This window comes from Dendropsophus ebraccatus, chromosome 14, assembly GCF_027789765.1.
Source record: "Dendropsophus ebraccatus isolate aDenEbr1 chromosome 14, aDenEbr1.pat, whole genome shotgun sequence".
Classification (NCBI taxonomy): Eukaryota; Metazoa; Chordata; class Amphibia; order Anura; family Hylidae; genus Dendropsophus; species Dendropsophus ebraccatus.
The window spans coordinates 78,365,492-78,383,482 of record NC_091467.1 but is presented as its reverse complement, the minus strand read 5'-3'; the positions used below and the strand labels follow the sequence as shown (position 1 = coordinate 78,383,482).

Here is a 17,991-nt window from a genome sequence, read left to right as displayed (position 1 = left end):
AGTCCTTCAGGGTCTCTTCCAAGTGGTCTTATGCATAATACTGATCTGTTTTTCAGTAAAAGTGTTCATGTGTATTTTCTCTCGTATAAAACCTCGACAAACAGGAAGAAGCTTCACCCTCATATAAGAGACTAACGTTACTATGCTTTCTTTCTCTTATCGGTTCTCTTGAATCTGTGCCGCCTGGACATTTCTGGAGGTTGGATGCTGTACTAGTACTTGGAGGATGTTTTCACCTGTGGTCCCTTGATCAACCTGCGGCTGAGGGTAGAGTCCTTAAAACCTCCGGCTACGACCCAACCACCAGTGATGAACCATATCCATGCTCCACGGATGTCAAATGGGGGAATGATAAGGCCAGCGATGCGATTTTACCTACCTGCACCGTACCTATATGAATACACATATATATATTGCCCTCTTAAGAGACTGGAGATGATCAGAGCGTGATGAGAGCGTGATCAGAGGGTGACAGAGAGATGTTCTGGATAAAGAAGAGGAATGCTGGACGCACGTCACTGAGAACAACTCCTGGAAAGTTATCATTTGTAGACACAATCCCCAAGGACCCAGAGACTCTTATCTATAAACAATTTATGGAAAACAAATACATTGTGCTCTTGGATTCATGAAAAAGTATCTTTGCACAGAATGTATTGTTCTACCCTTTTTGACCTTTTTGAATAATAATAATGAATACTAATATAGATGCCATTGCACATGACTGAATATCTAAATCACTAGCACCGCCTCATCTATGTCTTATTAGCATTTGTTACCACCCTATATTTTATCTGTCTATAAAATGTGATGACCATAATAAAACTTGGGCCATTTCTCCAGGCTTATAATCATGATACATTGTCTTATCTGTGTCCATGACGTATAAGTAACGAGCTGGTAATACTGCAGGATTCCAACTCTAGATATAATTTAAAAACCATCCTTTACCTGGGTTTTTGGCTTCTCTCCATAGAGAGAGGTCAACATATAAATTTAACCTTAACAGGAGTCACATACAGGAGTCACATACAGGAGTCACATATAGGAGTCACATAAAGGAGTCACATATAGGAGTCACATATAGGAGTCACATACAGGAGCCACATACAGGAGTCACATACAGGAGTCACATATAGGAGTCACATATAGGAGTCACATATAGGAGTCACATATAAGAGTCACATACAGGAGTCACATACAGGAGTCACATACAGGAGTCACATACAGGAATCATATATAGGAGTCACATACAGGAGTCACATACAGGAGTCACATACAGGAGTCACATACAGGAGTCACATATAGGAGTCACATACAGGAGTCACATATAGGAGTCACATATAGGAGTCACATATAGGAGCCACATATAGGAGTCACATATAGGAGTCACATACAGGAGTCACATACAGGAGTCACATATAGGAGTCACATACAGGAGTCACATACAGGAGTCACATATAGGAGTCACATATAGGAGTCACATATAGGAATCATATATAGGAATCATATATAGGAATCACATATAGGAGTCACATACAGGAGTCACATATAGGAGTCACATACAGGAGTCACATACAGGAGTCACATATAGGAGTCACATATAGGAGTCACATACAGGAGTCACATATAGGAGTCACATATAGGAGTCACATATAGGAGTCACATATAGGAGTCACATACAGGAGTCACATACAGGAGTCACATATAGGAGTCACATACAGGAGTCACATACAGGAGTCACATATAGGAGTCACATATAGGAGTCACATATAGGAATCATATATAGGAATCATATATAGGAATCACATATAGGAGTCACATACAGGAGTCACATATAGGAGTCACATATAGGAGTCACATACAGGAGTCACATACAGGAGTCACATATAGGAGTCACATACAGGAGTCACATACAGGAGTCACATATAGGAGTCACATATAGGAGTCACATATAGGAATCATATATAGGAATCATATATAGGAATCACATATAGGAGTCACATACAGGAGTCACATATAGGAGTCACATATAGGAGTCACATACAGGAGTCACATATAGGAGTCACATATAGGAGTCACATATAGGAGTCACATATAGGAGTCACATATAGGAGTCACATATAGGAATCACATATAGGAATCATATATAGGAATCACATATAGGAATCATATATAGGAATCACATATTAGAGTCACATATTAGAGTCACATATAGGAATCATATATAGGAATCACATATTAGAGTCACATATTAGAGTCACATATAGGGGTCACATATAGGAGTCATATATAGGAATCACATATAGGAGTCACATATAGGAGCATCTTATATAATAACTGGTAGGAGGCGTCCGGCTGTTTGGGTCTGCATACACCTCTTAGCCTTGTTCTTATAACAACACAATATATTTGTATTATATTTGTATTTTATTTTATATTTCTCTATTCCATGTTAATTCACTACTTTTAGTGACACTTATGTCATATAGGATTCTCATCACATGACACGTCACATGACACTTATGCCTAATAGATTAGTAATCACAAGATATGACTCCGGGTTTTGGTCTGATCATGTGATGTGGTCTGATCATGTGACCGCTCTTGGTCTGATCATGTGATGTGATCTGATCATGTGGTCTGATCATGTGAGCGCTCTTGGCCCGATCATGTGATGTGGTCTGATCATGTGAGCGCTTTTGGCCCGATCATGTGATGTGATCTGATCATGTGGTCTGATCATGTGAGCGCTCTTGGCCCGATCATGTGATGTGGTCTGATCATGTGAGCGCTCTTGGCCCGATCATGTGATGTGGTCTGATCATGTGAGCGCTCTGGGTCCCATCATGTGATGTGGTCTGATCAGGCCCGCTTCTGCCATGAGGCGGAATGAGTATTCCGCCTCAGGCGGCAGATTCTGCGCTCCTGCAGGGGGCGGCAGACAGCAGCCCTGCAGCCGCTTGCCTGTCCTGTCATCAGCGCTCACCACTGTACCCCGCCGGGCTCCCGCGCCGTCAGCCAGCATCTCCCTTTGCCCTTCAGCCTGTGGTGAGTGTCGGCGAAGGCTGCAGTCGGATCGGTGCACGCCGGAGCCCCGGGGGGGGGGGGGGGGGGGAGGCGGGGGGTATTCCTATAAGGGCTGCATTCCCATGTCGAGGAATGCCTGTAACCGGAGTCTCCCCCGCCCGGACAGCATCTGATAAGATGCTGAGAGCGGGGGAGAACTGTACTGATACGTGCGATGCTGTAATGAATCAGCCGCGCGTGGTGCTGTCATTACAGCGCGGCACATATCAATAGAGTTCTCCCCCGCTCTCAGCATCTTATCAGATGCTGTCCGGGCGGGGGAGACTCCGGTTACAGGCATTCCTCGACATGGGAATGCAGCCCTTATAGGAATACCCCCCCGCGCGCACCGATCCGACTGCAGCCCTCGCCGACACTCACCACAGGCTGAAGGGCAAAGGGAGATGCTGGCTGACGGGAGCCCGGCGGGGTACAGTGGTGAATGGGGGGGGGGGGGGGGTCGCTAGTGTGGGGCGGCCGCCTGAGGTTTGCCTCAGAGACAGAGACCACAGAAACGGCCCTGGGTCTGATCGTGTGGTCTGATCATGTGAGCGCTCTTGGTCCGATCATGTGATATGGTCTGATCATGTGAGCGCTCTTGGCCCGATCATGTGATGTGGTCTGATCATGTGAGCGCTCTGGGTCCCATCATGTGATGTGGTCTGATCATGTGGTCTGATCATGTGAGCGCTTTTGGTCCGATCATGTGATGTGGTCTGATCATGTGAGCGCTCTGGGTCACATCATGTGATGTGGTGTCTGATCATGTGAGCGCTCTTGGTCCGATCATGTGATTTGGTCTGATCATGTGAGCGCTCTGGGTCACATCATGTGATGTGGTGTCTGATCATGTGAGCGCTCTTGGCCCGATCATGTGATGTGGTCTGATCATGTGAGCGCTCTGGGTCCCATCATGTGATGTGGTCTGATCATGTGAGCGCTCTTGGCCCGATCATGTGATATGGTCTGATCATGTGAGCGCTCTTGGCCCGATCATGTGATGTGGTCTGATCATGTGAGAGCTCTTGGTCCGATCATGTGATGTGGTCTGATCATGTGAGCGCTCTTGGCCCGATCATGTGATGTGGTCTGATCATGTGAGCGCTCTGGGTCCCATCATGTGATGTGGTCTGATCATGTGGTCTGATCATGTGAGCGCTCTGGGTCCCATCATGTGATGTGGTCTGATCATGTGACCGCTCTGGGTCTGATCATGTGATGGTTCTCTCTCCATGAGTACTTGCGGCCTCTGAGGGAATCCATGAGAAATGGCCCCTTTCCCGCTCCTTATGCTTCAGGATGCGGTTAGTGGACTAATAGAGAAAGTTTTTGATATGTAGAACTGTGACTGAGTTGTCATTAGGAATTGATATATATATATATATATATATATATATATATATATATATACACTGGGTTGCCCATCATGAATTGATTGACTTACCCTTACATGAATTTGAATGTATATGAACTATATGGGACATGTACATATGGATTTTATGGACTTTGTATGAAGGTTTTCTATGCGTATTTTTTATGTGAAATCTGTAGATGTCACCTTGACTATGTACATTGTGCCCTGATGTGTATAGGGGTAACTCCCCGGGGGGAGGAGGCAATGGACCGCCCCTCCTTTAGCCCAATCATTGGGATTCCTTGCTGTATATAAGTACGGTCTGTGCCATGAGCATACTATGTTTGTCCTGAATCTGATGAAGGGGCGCCATAGCCCTGAAACCAGTTATTGTTGGACTGAATAAATCGTGTTTTATGTGAACATCGGTTTGTACTTCGTTGTTGGGTGGTGAGCGCAATCTCCAGGTCATTTTTTTGTAATTGTTTTGTCACCATTTGGTTTTATCTGGTTGTTTGGATGGGCCCGGCTGTTTGGATGGGCCCGGCTGTTGGGAGAGGTCCGGCTGTTGGGAGACGTGCGGCTGTTGGGAGACGTGCGGCTGTTGGGAGACGTGCGGCTGTTGGGAGACGTGCGGCTGTTGGGAGACGTCCGGCTTTTAGGAGACGTGCGGCTGTTGGGAGGCGTCCGGCTTTTAGGAGACGTGCGGCTGTTGGGAGACGTGCGGCTGTTGGGAGGCGTCTGGCTGTTAGGATGGCCCCGGCTTTTAGGAGACGTGCGGCTGTTGGGAGACGTGCGGCTGTTGGGAGACGTGCGGCTGTTGGGAGACGTGCGGCTGTTGGGAGGCGTCCGGCTGTTGGGAGGCGTCCGGCTGTTGGGAGGCGTCCGGCTGTTGGGAGGCGTCCGGCTGTTGGGAGGCGTCCGGCTGTTGGGAGACGTCCGGCTGTTAGGAGACGTGAGGCTGTTGGGAGCCGTCCGGCTGTTGGGAGGCGTCCGGCTGTTGGGAGGCGTCCGGCTGTTGGGAGGCGTGCTGCTGTTGGGAGACGTCCGGCTGTTGGGATGGGCCCGGCTGTTGGGAGGCGTCCGGCTGTTGGGAGGCGTCCGGCTGTTGGGAGGCGTCCGGCTGTTGGGAGGCGTCCGGCTGTTGGGAGGCGTGCTGCTGTTGGGAGACGTCCGGCTGTTGGGAGGCGTCCGGCTGTTGGGAGGCGTCCGGCTGTTGGGATGGGCCCGGCTGTTGGGAGGCGTGCTGCTGTTGGGAGGCGTGCTGCTGTTGGGATGGGCCCGGCTGTTGGGAGGTGTCCGGCTGTTGGGAGGCGTCCGGCTGTTGGGAGGCGTCCGGCTGTTGGGAGGCGTCCGGCTGTTGGGATGGGCCCTGCTGTTGGGATGGGCCCGGCTGTTGGGAGGCGTCCGGCTGTTATCTGTGATTGTTCACCATTTAAAGGGATCCCAATGAATCCCGACTTCCCCTGGATTTATAATGGTAACATCACCTGGAAGACTCCTCTTATAGGGACATCAGTGAGTTATACGAGAACACCCAGCAACGCCTCTTTGGTGCCCCAGTAAAACCCTTTGAGTCCTTATTACATGGATCCGGTAACAGATCAATGGACGTCTATAATGGTTGAAGTGTCCATTTCTGACGTTTGTCGGGATCCATTTCTAAAGGAAACATGAGAGAGATTGTCTCAGTAAATCGTCCTTTCACCTAATGGATATAGAGACATTTACAATTGACTTTAAAGTAGTTGGCTGGGGATAAAAAATGTATATATGGCTGGGGATAAAAAATGTATATATTGCTGGGGATAAAAAATGTATATATGGCTGGGGATAAAAAATGTATATATGGCTGGGGATGGTGTAAAAAAGATAGTGATCTCCCCCTATCCCCTGCAGGTGCTGTTCTCAGACCCCACTTCTCCCTGGTTACACAGATGCATCATCCCCCCACTCTCTCACATCACTGCCCGCACCTGTGAGTGTCCCACCCAGTGGGGGGAATGTGTCACTGCAACCAGGAAGAAGCAGAGAGGGAGGAGCAGGGACTGGAGCTGTGGGGGATCAGGGTAGGTGAGTATAACTTCTTTATTTTATTAAACTGCCAGCCATATATACATATACAGCAATGCCTTGGATCACGAGTATAATCCGATCCGGGACGGCGCTTGTAATGCAAATCACTCTTACACCAAAGCAAATTTTCCCATAAGAAATCACTGATCTGCAGACAATTGGTTCCACCCCCCAAATATACTGATTATTATTCTGAATAACATGTAGAAGAGATGAAACAATGAGAAGCAGCTGAATCTGTGATATATAAGTTACTGTACAGTATAGCAGCATGTGGTATATAATGTATAGTAACTGTATAACCCTGATAACACAGCAGCTGGATATGTGATATATATGTTACTGTACAGTATAGCAATCAGCATGTGGTATATAATGTATAGTAACTGTATAACCCTGATAACACAGCAGCTGGATATGGGATATATAAGTGACTGTACAGTATAGCAGCATGTGGTGTATAATGTATAGTAACTGTATAACCCTGATAACACAGCAGCAGCTGGATATGTGATATATAAGTTACTGTACAGTATAGCAGGTGGTATATAATGTATAGTAACTGTATAACCCTGATAACACAACAGCTGGATATGTGATATATAAGTTACTGTACAGTATAGCAGCACGTGGTGTATAATGTATAGTAACTGTATAACCCTGATAACACAGCAGCTGGATATGTGATATATAAGTTACTGTACAGTATAGCAGCATGTGGTGTATAATGTATAGTAACTGTATAACCCTGATAACACTGCAGCTGGATATGTGATATATGTTACTGTACAGTATAGCAGCACGTGGTGTATAATGTATAGTAACTGTATAACCCTTATAACACAGCAGCTGGATATATGATATATAAGTTACTGTACAGTATAGCAGCATGTGGTATATAATGTATAGTAACTGTATAACCCTGATAACACAGCAGCAGCTGGATATGTGATATATAAGTTACTGTACAGTATAGCAGGTGGTATATAATGTATAGTAACTGTATAACCCTGATAACACAACAGCTGGATATGTGATATATAAGTTACTGTACAGTATAGCAGCATGTGGTGTATAATGTATAGTAACTGTATAACCCTGATAACACAGCAGCTGGATATGTGATATATAAGTTACTGTACAGTATAGCAGCATGTGGTGTATAATGTATAGTAACTGTATAACCCTGATAACACAGCAGCTGGATATGTGATATATAAGTTACTGTACAGTATAGCAGCATGTGGTATATAATGTATAGTAACTGTATAACCTGATAACACAGCAGCTGGATATGTGATATATAAGTTACTGTACAGTATAGCAGCATGTGGTATATAATGTATAGTAACTGTATAACCCTGATAACACAGCAGCTGGATATGTGATATATAAGTAACTGTACAGTATAGCAGCATGTGGTGTATAATGTATAGTAACTGTATAACCCTGATAACACAGCAGCTGGATATGTGATATATAAGTTACTGTACAGTATAGCAGCATGTGGTGTATAATGTATAGTAACTGTATAACCCTGATAACACAGCAGCTAGATATGTGATATATAAGTTACTGTACAGTATAGCAGCATGTGGTGTATAATGTATAGTAACTATATAACCCTGATAACACAGCAGCTAGATATGTGATATATAAGTTACTGTACAGTATAGCAGCATGTGGTGTATAATGTATAGTAACTGTATAACCCTGTAGATACAGTATGGAGCTGCAGATCCCCATAATGCAGTAGCGTAGTACAACAGGCTAGAATGGAGAAGCAGGGCTGCTGTCAGAGGTCTGTGTGGTCTCATGACAGTTATGGGGAATGGGGTGCGATCAGCATGGAAGTGAGAACCACAGATCGTGCAGGAGGACAGTGACAGAAACTTCTCTATACAGCAGTGTGTATAGCTGAGTGTAAGTGCAGGCATATTATAGCGGCAGTGTGTATAGCTGAGTGTAAGTGCAGGCATATTATAGCAGTGTTATATATTGTTATACACTGTTATATATTGTTATACATTTGTCAGGTAGGGTTCTGGAAAGACAAGTGTATCCCTAGACTGGCACCCGCCCCAGCTGTCCCTATCTAATTGCCACAAACAGTTCTAAAGGTTACTGCTGACAACTGGTCGACAAACCTTACACTGAAATGAGTGCAACAAAAAACAAGACAGGACAAACAAACACAATAGAGAATGGTCAGGATACGAGGTCAGCAACACACGGGCAGCAAAGGTACAAAATCAGAATCCAGGAAGCAAAGTCTGGGTATGAAATCCAAAATGTCAAAATCACAATAACAAAAAGTCAGGAGAACACTAGGTCAAGGCACAAGGCGCTATCACAGGCAATGGGATACAACCAGGGCCTGGGATTTATAGTGGACAGGAACCTACGTGCTGACAGCTAATTGGCTAGGTCAGCTGTCAGTCACCATCAAGGGTACACCTGAAACCAATCGACCGGGGGTGGCTACATACAAAACAAAAAGTGACCTTAGCAGGCTGGTTGCCGGGGACACGATTGGCGGCCCCCAGCAACCAGTCCCGCTCATCAGCAGAACGTAGTGACAATCAGTAACAAAATCCATTGACAGATGGGACCACGGACGAGTAGGCAAGGGCATGGATTGCAATAGTCCCTCTGGTAATGACCTTGGGGTCTTAGCCCGAGAACACGTTTCACAAGCCTAAACATACTCAGACACATCTTTTTGCCATGTGGGCAACCAGCAGGAACGGGATAACAAGTACCCTGTACCGGCAATCCCAGGACCTGCTAGATTGGATGCATGAACCTCTCTCAGAACCTCTAATCTCAAATCTAAAGGTATAAACAATTTACCAGAAGGGACACCTGGTGGCGCATTCCCCGGAGGGTTCAGGATAGCATTGCTAAGATCAACAGTCATGCCAGCAAGAACTGTACCAGAGGTTAGGATGGTTCAGATTTCTCCTCAGTAATTCTACAATCTCCGAAACTTCTGGACAAGGCGTCGGCCTTATTCCCCGGGCGATATGTGACCACAAAACCAAAGCTGGTAAAAAAAAAAGTTCCCAGTGGGCTTGTCGGGGGATTAAGCTTTTTGGCTTTGTCCAGATATAGCAGGTTTTATGGTCCGTAAGGACAGTGATCTGATACCGAGCTCCCTCCAGGAAATGTCTCCACTCTTCTAGAGCCCATTTAATGGCTAATAGTTCCCTATTACCGACATCATAATTACGTTCAGAACTGGAGAATTTCCTGGAGAAAAAGGGCACCAGATGCATGTTGGTATAAGGTTCTCTACCTTGGGATAATACTGCTCCTACACCTGATTCGGATGCATCAACCTCAATGACAAATAGGAGTTCCGAATCAGGGTGCACCAATACAGGAGCAGAGGAGAAGCTACTTTTAATCTGGATAAAAGCAACTTCTGCCTCTGGGGGCCAAGGAGTTGGGTTTGGACCTTTCTTAGTGAGATCGGTCAGTAGTTTGCCAATAAGGGAGGAATTCCTGATAAACTTTCTATAAAAGTTCTTTCACAGAGTGGTAGGTCTAGCCCACTCCAAGACTGCTGTGACTTTTTTGGGGTCCATTTGAACCAATTCGGGGGTGATGACATACCCCAAGAACCCAATTTCCTGTACACCAAACAGACATTTGGACATTTTTGCACAAAGAGTATTTTTACGCAATCTTACGTGTTTCGTATGAGATTCCCAATCAGGTGAATATATCAAAATATTATCGAGGTGTACCACCACATACTGACCAAACAAATCTCTAAAAATATCATTGACAAATCTCTGGAAGACGGCAGGAGCATTACTTAACCCAAAGGGCATAACCAAGTATTCTAAAAGTCCCTCAGGAGTATTAAACGCCGTCTTCCATTCATCCCCTTCTCCGGAGTTGTAGGCACCCCGTAGATCACAACCTGATTAAGCAGGTCTGGGATCAGAGGAAGGGGGTGCAAGTCCTTGATGGTTATTTTGTTAAGTTCCCTGTAATCGGTACAGAAGCGGAGCCCACCATCTTTCTTTTTAATAAAAAAGAATCCTGCACCCATAGGAGACACAGAGGGTCTAATATGTCCCTTTTTCAGGCTGTCCCGTGTCCCGAATGTAGGTGCACATTGACTCTTGTTCCAGGGGGGACAGGTTAAAGATATCGCCCTTGGGGTACCTGGCCTCGGACACGAGATCAGCAACAGCTTCATTAAAAACATCAGTACAATCAGAAATAAACTCTGGGATCTGGGATGAGTCCTGAACAGAACATACCATAGGTACTACACAAGAGAGATGAGAGCCACCAGAACTCCCCCACCTGACCAGTTCTGTGGTTCTCCAGTCAAACACAGGATTATGTTGGGGCAGGCATGGTAACCCTAAAATGATATCTGCTGCTAGATGCTCCAAAAAAAGAAATCTGTTCTCGGTGGAGACAACCCACCTGCATGGTGTCCTCGGGGTGCGATAGTTTACTGATCCTGTTTTAAAGAGATTGGAATTAGCGCCTGCTACAGAAAATATCATAACTTAATGATAATGGCACCATCTTTAGGCCCAACGAGTGGGCTACCGATGCCTGAACAAAACTTAGGGCTGCCCCACCATGGCTGTACCATTAACAGAAAGACCATTGTAACATAAAGTAAAAGGTAACAGAAAGGTTTCAAAATTCCTTGGAGATACCTGGGTGCCTGAGTGACCCTCCGGACCATCGCTCAGGCACTGGAGTTTTCTGACTTCTGGACAGGTTTAACCGGGCAGGATCTCAGGGTGTTGCCGGATTTTCCACAGTACAGGTACAGGGAATTCTCCAGGCGGTATTTTCTCCTAGTCGAGGTGTTGCCCAGGACCATAGGTTCCTCCTGCAACTCGGGAGCAGCGGGTGCAGAAGCCCCAGAGGACAGTTTGGGAAACTGAACCGACCTTGGCTGTCCAAGTCATCCCTGTCGTCCCTGACCTTTCTCGCTTCCTTTCCCTCAGCCTATGGTCCATGGTTACTGCGAGAGTCATATAGTCACTGAGGGAGTTGGGAATGGGGTGGCTAACCATCACGTCTTTAATGGTGTCAGACAGTCACTGATGAAATAGAGTTCTAAGTGGGGAGTCTGGCCATCCAGTCAAGAAGCACCATTGGCGGAACTCCGCACAGTATTCCTCCGCGGTGCGCCGCTCCTGCCCAATCCTGCAAGGGTCCCTGCAAAAGTGAGACAATAAGTGCCACTCTCTCAGCATCAGACAAAAAGGGGTTATGCCCTAAATAGATTTTCAGGTAGATTTACAAAAAGCAGTGAGAAAATTAAAACTAAAAAAGTTTTTCTTTTCCCAGCCAAAAACCACAGAAAAAAACCGTACTAGAGGGAGATCAGCCTGCAGTCCCAGGCAATCTTGGTTTCTTTCTTGCAGGTGCAGAGAATGAAATGGACGTATCCTGCCTTTCCACCCTCATGCAGCTGTCCTCAGGTAATGCAGAAATTCTAGATGACTATGTTCACACTACGTTCACTGATGGTATAAAATCCACTTTCTCACCCACAATCCCAGTGGGTAGCAACATTGATGTGTTTAGGAGAAAAGTATTAGAGGATATGAAAGCCCTCATATATCCCATAGCACAATCTAATTTAACTGCAGGGGAAAAAAGGGCATTACAATGGCTTGAATCTAAGGAAAATAGAACAATAAAAAGAGCGGACAAGGGGGGGAATACGGTAATCATGAAAAAACTGGATTATTGGGAGGAGGCTAGGAAACAATTGGGAGATTTAAAAAAAAAACATAATAAACTTCCAAGCAATCCCACTCCCAAAATAAAAATTTAATTAAATTCACTTCTGAATAAATATGTAGATAAGAAAATCACCTGCAACTTCAAAAAAAACCAGAATATGCAAGAAATCCTGTCTGGTATTATATTCCCAAACTGCACAAGAAGATTATTCCCCCCCAGGACGCCCTATAGTGTCCTCTATCAAAGTACTTAGACCGGCTCCTACACCCACTACTGAAAAAAGCACCAGCTATAGTGAAAGATACCAACAAATTTTTACATGCGATATCTGAGGCAAATTGCAGTGTGAACACTTGCTTATGTGCAATTGATGTGGAGGCCATAAGGAAATTACTGCTACAAACCGAACAAAGTCTGGATGTGATTTATTACTATTTATCTTACAAAATAACACATTTATGTTTGATGAACAGTGCTATGTCCAGAGCCAAGGTACCGCGATGGGTGCGCCCATCGCGCGTACTTTCGCGAATCTATAGCTGGCAGTATTGGAAAGTCAGTATGTATTTAATACTACAAATTTATTTCTCCTATAAACCTCTAGGTACGTTTTGTGGATGATATTTTTATTTTATGGGACAATCAAGATCATGATTTCAAAGAATTTGTAGATCATCTAAACAATAACAACAAAAATATGACCTTACAAAATATGACCTACTTACAAAATGGATTTTTTTCAGACGGAATTCCTGGACGTTCTGGTAAAATTGGAAGAAGGAACAATAAAAACAATTTCATATCGGAAACCAACAGCTACACATGCTTTGCTTCACGTCTCCAGTTTCCACCCCACCCACACAAAAAACGCAGTACCGTATGGACAATATCTGCGTGTAAGGCGCATCAACAGTGCTGAAGTAGACTGCGTAAAAAATGCAAATGAATGAACAAAAAGATTACTACTAATGCCCCTATTCCACGAGTCGTTTGGAGGAGCAAACGAGCGCTATTAGCGCTCGTTTGCTCCTCGTTCCCCGCTCGCTGCCGCCGCTATTCAACGCGGCGGCAGCGAGCGGGTGAGTGCAGGAGGGGCGGCGGGGACCTGCGGGGGAGGGCTGCCCGGGTAATCGCTGATCGTCCGGGCAGCCCATAGGATACAGCAGCGCCTGCTGCCGATGCTCCTATTCAACGGAGCGACGGCAGCAGATCGCTGCTATATCAGTCGCTTGTTTTTCAACATGTTGAAAAACAAGCGACTGCAACGATCAGCCGACATGAACGATGTCGGCTGATCGTTGCACTCTATTCCACGGGACGAATATCGTTCGTAGCGGCTGATATCGGCCAAATACGAACGATATTGCTCCTTTAAACGACCCGTGGAATAGGGGCTTTACTTCAGTTATCCAAAACATGAATTGGAAAAGGTAAATTTCAAAGCATTAAATAAAAAACGAGAGGATTTACTGAACAATATGACAAAAAAAACAGGAAAAGGAAAATATAATTCTATGGCAGAAACAATCCGAAAAATAATTCATAAACATTGGGATCTGATAAAAGATGAATCGGCTGCATTACCACCTGGGCCGGGGCGCTGGCCGAGGACTGGGGCATCGCAGCAGGGGGGGAAACGGTAGCCAGACAGTCGACCTGACTGTCAAGACGTGCCACCAACCCAGCAACACCCTCCAGCTGGGTGGTCAAAGCTTTTAGGCGGTTGACGACCGAGTTATCGGCGCTCATGCTTCCACCTGGCGACCAGTAATAAAACATTTTTTGGACCTGTGATAATGTCAGGTAGGGTTCTGGAAAGACACTTAGACGAGTGTATCCCTAGACTGGCACCGGCACCAGCTGTCCCTACCTACTTGCCACAAACAGTACTAAAGATTACTGCGGACAACTGGTCGACAAGCCTTACACTGAAATAAGAGCAACACAAAACAGGACAAACAAACACAATAGAGAATGGTCAGAGTACGGGGTCAGTAACACACGGGCAGCGAAGGTACAAAATCAGAATCCAGTCAGGAGAACACTAGGTACAAGGCGCTATCACAGGCACAAGGCGCTATTACAGGCACAAGGCGCTATCACAGGCACAAGGCGCTATCACAGGCACAAGGCGCTATCACAGGCACAAGGCGCTATCACAGGCACAAGGCGCTATCACAGGCAATGGGATACAACCAGGGGCTAGGATTTATAGTGGACAGGAACCTAGGTGCTGACAGCTAATTGGCTAGGTCAGCTGTCAGTCACCATCAAGGATACACCTGAAACCAATCGACTGGGGGTGGTGAAGCCCCAGCCACGGCTACATACAAAACAAAAAGTAAACATCGCAGGCTGGTTGTTGGGGACGCGATCGGCGAGCCCCCAGCAACCAGTCCTGCTCATAAGCAGAAACGTAGCGACATCTCTGAGCGCGGCCCAAGACCTGGAAGTGCAGGGCGGCTGCTAGGGATTCCGCCGGTGCGCCACTAGGAATTGGCCCTGCCTGTTGTGAAGGACGTCGTCGGCGTTACTCCCAGCTGAGCCGTGTGCCTTGGCAGAGGCAGGAAGCGGGCGCGGCTCGATTCCTGACAACATTGTTATACACTATTATATATTGTTATACATTGTTATACATTGTTATTGTTATAAATTGTTAAACATTGTTATACATTGTTATACATTGTTATACACTGTTATATATTGTTATACATTGTTATTGTTATATATTGCTATACACTGTTATATATTGTTATACATTGTTATATATTATTATTGTTATACATTGTTATTATTATATATTGTCAGGATAGGGACAGGGAGACACAAGGACAGGTGAGCCCTGAAGATGGCACCCGCCCCGCTGCCCCTAGCTACTTGCCCCAGATGCCCTAGGTGGCAAACGGACAACTGGACGGCCGTCCCTGTACTGCTAGGGTGCAACACAAAACAAGACAGACACACACAAGAGCGAGGTCAGAATTCCGGGTCAGCAACAGTCTAGCGGCTAAGTACAAAAACGTGTCCAAGGGATAGTCAAAATACAAGCCAAAAGGTCGGGTAAACAGGAATAGCTAAGTCAGGGAAACCGTGAGGTCAAGAAACACTAGGAGTACCAGGCTCTATCACAGGCAAAGTACTGGGATAGGGGATGATACTTATAGGGGCTGGGCTCCTAATCCCAGGATAACAGGACTATCTGATTGGCAGTGTTAACTGTCAATCTCCCTTTGATTACACAGCTGTGCCGCTCAGCCAGAGAGGGAGGGAAGCCCAGGCTGCAGCAGATAACTAGAATGAACTGACACCCCCACAGCAACCTGGCCTGCCGCTAGGGACGCTGTCAGCGCTGTCAGAGCAGAGAGCAGAGCGCGCAGCTCGGCCGCTGACAATTATTATATATTGTTATTGTTATACATTGTTATATATTGTTATATATTGTTATATATTATTATCGTTATCCATTGTTATATATATTGTTATATATTGTTATACATTGTTATTGTTATACATTGTTATAGTTATACATTGTTATTGTTATACATTGTTATACATTGTTATCGTTATACATTGTTATACATTGTTATACATTGTTATCGTTATACAATGTTATACACTGTTATATATTGTTATACATTGTTATATATTGTTATATATTGTTATATATTGTTATATATAGTTATTGTTATATATTGTTATACATAGTTATATATTGTTATTGTTATACATTGTTATATATATTGTTATATACTGTTCTATATTGTTATATACATTGTTATATATTGTTATTGTTATACATTGTTATACACTGTTATATATTGTTATACATTGTTATATATATTGTTATATATTGTTATACATTGGTATTGTTATATATTGTTATACCTTGTTATATATTGTTATACATTGTTATATAATGTTATATATTGTTATACATTGTTATATATATTGTTATATATTGTTATACCTTGTTATATATTGTTATACATTGTTATATATATTGTTATATACTGTTGAGCATCTCACTCATTTATTTCCATTGTGTTTCCTATTATTTAATGATTTGTACACAACAAAGTTTAAAAAGAAAAACAGTCAGTGACGTTGTGTGTGTGTGTGCGTGTGTGTGTCCGGCATTGTAGAATGATGTCTTGTCAGGGAGCAGTCAGAGAGCTATGAGAGAGCGGTCAGAGAACGGTCAGAAAGCTATGAGAGAGTGGTCAGAGAGCTGTGAAGGAGCTGTGAGAGAGCTGTGAGAGAGCGGTCAGGGAGCTGTGAGAGAGCTGTGAGAGAGCTGTGAGAGAGCGGTCAGGGAGCTGTGAGAGAGCTGTGAGAGAGCGGTCAGGGAGCTGTCATAGAGCTGTGAGAGAGCGGTCAGGGAGCTGTCATAGAGCTGTGAGAGAGCGGTCGGGGAGCTGTGAGAGAGCGGTCAGGGAGCTGTCATAGAGCTGTGAGAGAGCGGTCAGGGAGCTGTCAGGGAGCTGTGAGAGAGCGGTCAGGGAGCTGTGAGAGAGCGGTCAGGGAGCTGTGAGAGAGCGGTCAGGGAGCTGTGAGAGAGCGGTCAGGGAGCTGTCATAGAGCTGTGAGAGAGCGGTCAGGGAGCTGTCATAGAGCTGTGAGAGAGCGGTCAAGGAGCTGTCAGGGAGCTGTGAGAGAGCTGTCAGGGAGCTGTCATAGAGCTGTGAGAGAGCGGTCAGGGAGCTGTCATAGAGCTGTGAGAGAGCGGTCAGGGAGCTGTCATAGAGCTGTGAGAGAGCGGTCAGGGAGCTGTCATAGAGCTGTGAGAGAGCTGTCAGGGAGCTGTCATAGAGCGGTCAGGGAGCTGTCACAGAGCTGTGAGAGAGCGGTCAAGGAGCTGTCATAGAGCTGTGAGAGAGCGGTCAAGGAGCTGTCAGGGAGCTGTCAGGGATCTGTGAGAGAGCTGTGAGAGAGCGGTCAGAGAGCTGTGAAGGAGCTGTCAGGGAGCTGTCACAGAGCTGTGAGAGAGCTGTCAGGGAGCTGTCATAGTGCGGTCAGGGAGCTGTCACAGAGCTGTGAGAGAGCGGTCAGGGAGCTGTGAGAGAGCGGTCAGGGAGCTGTGAGAGAGCTGTGAGAGAGCGGTCAGGGAGCTGTCAGAGAGCTGTGAGAGAGCTGTGAGAGAGCGGTCAGGGAGCTGTGAGAGAGCTGTGAGAGAGCGGTCAGGAAGCTGTCAGAGAGCTGTGAGAGAGCGGTCAGGGAGCTGTCATAGAGCTGTGAGGGAGCGGTCAAGGAGCTGTCATAGAGCTGTGAGAGAGCGGTCAAGGAGCTGTCATAGAGCTGTGAGAGAGCGGTCAGGGAGCTGTGAGAGAGCGGTCAGGGAGCTGTGAGAGAGCTGTGAGAGAGCGGTCAGGGATCTGTGAGAGAGCTGTGAGAGAGCGGTCAGGGAGCTGTGAGAGAGCTGTGAGAGAGCGGTCAGGGAGCTGTGAGAGAGCTGTGAGAGAGCGGTCAGGGAGCTGTCAGAGAGCTGTGAGAGAGCTGTGAGAGAGCGGTCAGGGAGCTGTGAGAGAGCTGTCAGAGAGCTGTGAGAGAGCGGTCAGGGAGCTGTGAGAGAGCTGTGAGAGAGCGGTCAGAAAGCCGTCAGAGAGCTGTGAAGGAGCTGTCAGGGAGCTGTGAGAGAGCTGTGAGAGAGCGGTCAGGGAGCTGTCAGAGAGCTGTGAGAGAGCGGTCAGGGAGCTGTGAGAGCGGTCAGGGAGCTGTGAGAGAGCTGTGAGAGAGCGGTCAGGGAGCTGTGAGAGCGG

At 45.9% G+C, this 17,991-nt stretch overlaps 1 protein-coding gene across 1 annotated transcript; it reads right to left on the bottom strand.

Annotated features, from left to right (window-relative positions):
* Positions 1–4,891: 4,891 nt before the first annotated feature.
* On the bottom strand, positions 4,892–9,419 carry LOC138771929 (serine/arginine repetitive matrix protein 2-like). Its single transcript, XM_069951932.1, has 2 exons — positions 9,353–9,419; positions 4,892–5,841 (listed from the first exon to the last, which is right to left on the bottom strand). Exons 1-2 carry the CDS (start codon positions 9,417–9,419, stop codon positions 4,892–4,894), a joined length of 1,017 nt encoding a protein of 338 aa, XP_069808033.1.
* Positions 9,420–17,991: the final 8,572 nt, after the last annotated feature.

What these genes read in the sequence shown, in the direction of transcription:
- LOC138771929 (XM_069951932.1), bottom strand. Translation starts at nt 9,419, where the DNA reads ATGACTGTTGATCTTAGCAATGCTATCCTGAACCCTCCGGGGAATGCG. An exon ending in GCCACCAGGTGTCCCTTCTG is followed by an intron (nt 5,842 to 9,352) that starts GTAAATTGTTTA and finishes GAACAATCACAG; the next exon opens with ATAACAGCCGGACGCCTCCC.